This window comes from Manacus vitellinus, unplaced genomic scaffold, assembly GCF_001715985.3.
Source record: "Manacus vitellinus isolate BGI_N305 unplaced genomic scaffold, ASM171598v3 scaffold_129_pilon, whole genome shotgun sequence".
NCBI classification, from domain to species: domain Eukaryota; kingdom Metazoa; phylum Chordata; class Aves; order Passeriformes; family Pipridae; genus Manacus; species Manacus vitellinus.
Window position 1 is genome coordinate 97,825 of NW_021938948.1, and position 5,063 is coordinate 102,887.

At 51.7% G+C, this 5,063-nt stretch overlaps 1 protein-coding gene across 1 annotated transcript in view; it reads left to right on the forward strand.

Annotated features, from left to right (window-relative positions):
* The window catches only part of LARP4 (La ribonucleoprotein domain family member 4), a 15,284-nt gene that overhangs the window by 8,450 nt on the left and 1,771 nt on the right, over positions 1-5,063 (forward strand). The window contains exons 8-13 of the mRNA XM_029965985.1: positions 266-288; positions 415-518; positions 3,292-3,516; positions 4,097-4,145; positions 4,330-4,488; positions 5,029-5,062. Of these exons, the coding sequence (XP_029821845.1) occupies positions 266-288; positions 415-518; positions 3,292-3,516; positions 4,097-4,145; positions 4,330-4,488; positions 5,029-5,062 (594 nt within the window). The remainder of the gene's footprint in view (positions 1-265; positions 289-414; positions 519-3,291; positions 3,517-4,096; positions 4,146-4,329; positions 4,489-5,028; position 5,063) is intronic.

Sequence of the window (5,063 nt, forward strand, 5' to 3'; positions counted from 1 at the left end):
TGAGCCTCCTCTTCTCCAGGCTGAGCCCCCCCAGCTCCCTCAGCCTCTCCTCACAGCACTTGTGCTCCAGTCCCTTCCCCAGCCTCGTTGCTCTCCTCTGGACCTGCTCCAGGACCTCAAGCAGGACAGGCTGCCAGCCTGGCCACTGCCTGCCACTTATTTCAGGGAATTCTGGTGTGACATCCCATTGTCCAGTAGCTGGTGTTACTAGAGAAGTCTGTAGCTTCTCCAGGACTCTGCTAAAGCAGGTGCTGGCTGTTCCCAGGGGGGTTTGGTTTGTCTGGAGAAGTGAGTTCCCACCAGGGAGATGCTCCAGCCCAGGGTGAAGTTACCCCCTGCTGAAGCTCCTCATAAACCTGCCGACGTTTTCCTTTGCAGCTCAGCCACACTGAGAGTGTTGTGTCTTTGTTGCAGGCCCCCTTTCCCAATGGTGGATTTGTGAATGGCTTTAACACACCAGGATCCTATAAAACAAATGCTGCTTCCCTGAGTATAGGTCGCCCATTCCATAGGAATCGGTAAGACAGCTCTTGGAAAACTTACACTGCTGACATCCTCTAGTGTTCCTTGTGTGTGTCACAGGGGGGGACCAGGCTATTTATTTCATTTATCAAACCTGTGTGATGGTTTTCAACTTGATTTGAAAAAAAAAAAAAAATCAAGGTGGCAGCTTAAAATCCTTAAAAAAAAAAAGAAAAATATTGGACACACGTGCTGGAGAGAGCAAAGGTAACTCCTTTAAAAGCCTCAGAGGAATTTCTGCAGACAAATAACTAACTTCCTCTTAAGTTAATACTTGTAATTATGTTTGTTCTACGCAGATTATGAACTCCAGCAGCACTAACATAAGCCTTTCCTGCTGGGATCAGCCTTGCAGAGCCCTTGGGTTCCTGCAGTGGGAGTTGCATGCCCTGAGCTCTGCTGTCTGTTCCTGTAATTTATTTGCTTTATCCCCCATCTTTCCTGAGAGCTGTGAGGACTCAGCTGTAAACACTGGGGAGGAGGAAACACTTTGTGTTGCTCTGGGAATACAATGGAGTGGTAACCTGGGGGTGGGAATTGTTTGTGTGCAGCTCAGAGAGGGGCCAAGGGAATTGCTTTTTGTGTTGTTGGAGGAATCAGCTGACAGTGCCAGGGCTCTGAGTGGGTCTGTGGGTGCAGCTCAGGTCAGGGGCTGTTGGCAGAAGGGTCTGTGGGTGCAGCTCAGGTCGGGGGCTTTTTGGCAGAAGGGGAACTTCGGGATTTGCTCTGCGGTGACTCAGCAGAGCCTTGACACAGCCTGTGGGACTGGGAGGGTGACTCTGCTTGCTCCAGTTGCAGCTGCTGAGCTCCCAACTGCCATCTTTACAAAGGTGGTTTGGCTCTTTTTTTTCTTTTGCCTCAAGTTGTGCCCCAACCAAAGCCTGGCAAACCCAGAAGTGTCGGCGCGTTCCCAACGTTCCCACCTTGGAACGCCCCGTGTGCCCCAGAGATCACAGCTGTGCAATCCCCAAGCTCCTAAAATCCTGGCTGTGTTTTACTTTGTGCAACTTCACCCCCTGAAGGGGCAGCCTTAGGGGTGGGACTGTGCAGGTTGTGGCCCAGTGATGATCAAGTATCGCGCTAAGAGAGAACAGGTCACGGTCGGGCTCTGGGCAGCCTTGCTCCTGCTCCTCCTTCCTCCTCTTCCTTCCTCCTGCTCTCTCCACATCATCTCTCCTTCTCTCTGCCTTTTTTTTTGGTTTTTTCCTCCTTTATCTTTCCTCATCTTTCCTGCTTTGCTCTTCTGCCCAGATGAGACCGCGGCCTTCTCGATGACGGGTAAGATTATGAGATCTGAGGGCTGCACAGTGACAACTTCAACAAAGTGGAAGAATTCACTCAACTTTCCTCCTCCTCCTCCTCCTCTTTATGGGCTCTGCTGATGGAAAACTTTTATTGGGGGCCTTAAAACTGGTTCTTGGTGCTTCTCAAAGCTGTGAAATGTGAATTAATCCCTGTTCAGCACATCCCCTCTTGAGCTGCAGAGGAGCTCGTTCAGAGGGGTTCATTCAGCTGCTGCCTTTGGGTTTCTGTGCTGGCCCATTAAGCCTGATTTGTCTTGTCCTTTAGGCAGTTAATAGTTAAGCATTGGGTTTTTCTCTGTAGCTAAACATTTGTTTAAGCCACTTGTATTTATTTTGTCCTGATTTGTTGCAACATCGTTGTGGGAAAGGGAGATGGAGGAGTCAGACCTCGGCTGGCAATAGGAGAGTTTCTTCTGATTGCATGGAATGTTGTAATGAGACTGTTTAAAAACAATAAGTGTGCAAAATCCTCCTGCTGTCCTTAAATTAGGAGATGTGCAGAGTTGACCAGAGGGGAGAGAGAGACAGAGAGTTTAAATTCCTTGTCTCCCTTTCTGCAGCTGGTGGGTGCTGCTGGAAAAGGCAGGAGTGGAAAACAGTCCAAGGCACCCAAATGCTGCCCCAGAAAACTGTTCCATGCTGTGCTGGGGCAGAGTTTTTCTGGGGAATTCTGCATTTAGGACCCCGTACCTGAACTTGCAGCAGCACTGAGCGTGCAAAGCTGTGTCTGTGCTCAAGGGAACTGCAGCTTTAGTGCTGAATAATCAATACCAGGGTGAAATGTCTGGGGATTGGGAACTGCAGAGTCAGTGCTGGGGGTTTGGGAATGGGAACAGCGAGGCTGAGCCTGGCTCTGCCTGGAGGGGGGCTCAGCTGCCCTGGCCTGATCTCCCATGTTCATTCACCATCTACTCCTGGCCTCATCTCTCAGTTCATTTGTTCACCTGTGGCCAGATGTGTTTGTTCCTTGGGCTCAGCTTATTTCTCCAGGTCCCTCTGCAGTGCCCTGTGCCTTTGCTGCAGGCCCAGACAGAGGAAAAATCCCTCTTTGGGCTTCTGGCTCTGCTGCCACCACTGGGTTTGGGGTGTTTTTTTTCCCCCTTTGGTATCTGTTGGGCAACGATCTCAATATTTCCTGTAAACGACAACATTTTGAGAGGAGGCTGCAGGAAAACCACAACAGAAGGAATCCATGGAGGTGGGGAAGACAAATGTCTTTATTCCTCCTGAATGTACATAGGAAAGAGCTTCTGAGCTGTGGTGCTTCCTGACCTGCTGCTCTCTTGGCCCCGGGGTGAGCTCAGCTGGTCAGAGCAAAGTGCTGACAACGCCAGGGTTGAGGCTTTGATCCTGGGGGGCTCCTTCCAGCTCAGGATATCCTGTTATCCCGTGGGCTGTGGGCTGTGGGTGCTGTGTGGGTGGTTCTCCAGCCCTGTGGGGGTCCCTCAGCTCTGTGTCTCCGCAGGGTGAAGCCCCATTTCCGCTCCTCCTCCGGCTCGGAGCACGCGGAGGGGCCGCCCGCCCTCGGGGCCGTGCCCATGGGGGACCTGGGCAGAGCCAGCTCCAGGAATTTCCTCATGGAGCGGCACAGCAGCCCCTTAACCGGGCACCAAGAGCAGGGCTATTCCCAGAAGGATTCTGCCACGGCCCAGCTGGAGCAGAACGGGGATTACGGCGTCGGCAGGGGCAGGTGAGGGGCTGTGTCCTGTTTGCTCAGGTGGGGCTCGGCCCGAAGGTCACCAGCCACGGGCACAAAATAACATTTCTGTAAAGGCCAACCACGAGAAAACTGGCATTGAACTAAAGCAGGAGTGATAAAAGCTGAGCTGGGAGCAGGACCAGCTTCCTGCTCGAGTCTACACCTGCTGTTTACTCTGGCAGTAAGACAGTGAGGGGTCTTAATTTTAAAATACCTGATTTGTCCCCAGAATTAAAAGAGTTGCTGAGGTCAAGTTGGCAGCTGCGTTGCTGTAAACAATAAGCAGATCCTCAGCTGGCAGTTTGATGCTCTGCAATATTTTAAGATGAAGTTGTTTTATCTTTGCTCTGTGAATTCAGGGTTTAGACACTTAAAAAGAAACGTTCAGGGCAGATTGGTGAGAAGTCAGGCCAATAAGTTGATTGCTGTAGAATTACAGCTGTCCCTGTGCTTGGTGATACTCAGAGCCTTGGCCCCTCCTGAGGATGGAATCCCAGGGATACAGTGAATCCCAAATTCCCTTGTGCAGAGCAGGGCCAAGGCACTGACTGAGGGTTTCTTGTCTTCCAAGGAGGAACGTGTTCCGAGGTCGGAGGAGACGGGACGACGACCGGGTTTCAGTGAGTTCCCCTTCCCTTACTGCAGGGCCTTGCTCAAAGTGCAGTTATTGAAGGAGTGGCAGAGCCCTTAAACCCTGGGATTAAACTGGGGGTTAACAGTTTTTCCATGAATTTCCCTGGCACTTGCTCGGGGCTTTTCCTGCTCGGTGTCACGGCTCTGTTAACGGGTGTTTTCCCTCTCCAGAGACCTCAGCCTTCAGCAGAAACAAAGACTCAGACACCAAAGTTTGACTTGCTTGCATCAAATTTCCCACCTTTGCCTGGCAGCACAGCAAAAATCCCAGGAGAGCCTGTGCTGGAGAGCAGGATGTCCGACGTTGTGAAAGGAGTCTGCAAAGAGAAGGTGCCCACTCCCATCTCCCTTCACACACAGGAGGATCCCTGTGCCAGGACTCCCCTTTTTCCCTGCTAAACAGTCAGTTGGTCAGAGCCACACGTTGGAATGCTTTAATCCCAAGCTTCACACTGTGTGTGATCACAGAGTAGTGCATTTTTCCTGGCTTTTTGTGGGAATGCTGCTGTTGTAAGCTGGGAATGAAGCAGGGAAACCAGGAGTGGTGGCTGTTGGAGTAGGAAGAGTGTGGTGGAGTGTGGGCAAGGGATCTTTGCAGATGAGCCTGTTCTTTGGGCTGGTGGGACTAAGCACTGAGAATTGGGCTGGTCCAGCCCTCCTTCTCCTCTTCTCCCCTGGGTGATTTGCCCACGGGAGGGGGGAGTTGCTTTAGAGGCGACGCTCGAAAGGAGTCAAATTAATACAATTAATACAATCAGGACTTGAGCAGCCCTTGGGAACATCCCACTGCTCAGCTCAGCTGTCCTGCAGTGAGTGGCACGCTGAGGAGCAGTTTTAAGCCCACCTGCCATCTTTGTGCTCTGTGTCCAGGAAGGCAAAGACTCGCTGCCCACCTGCCCGGCGCC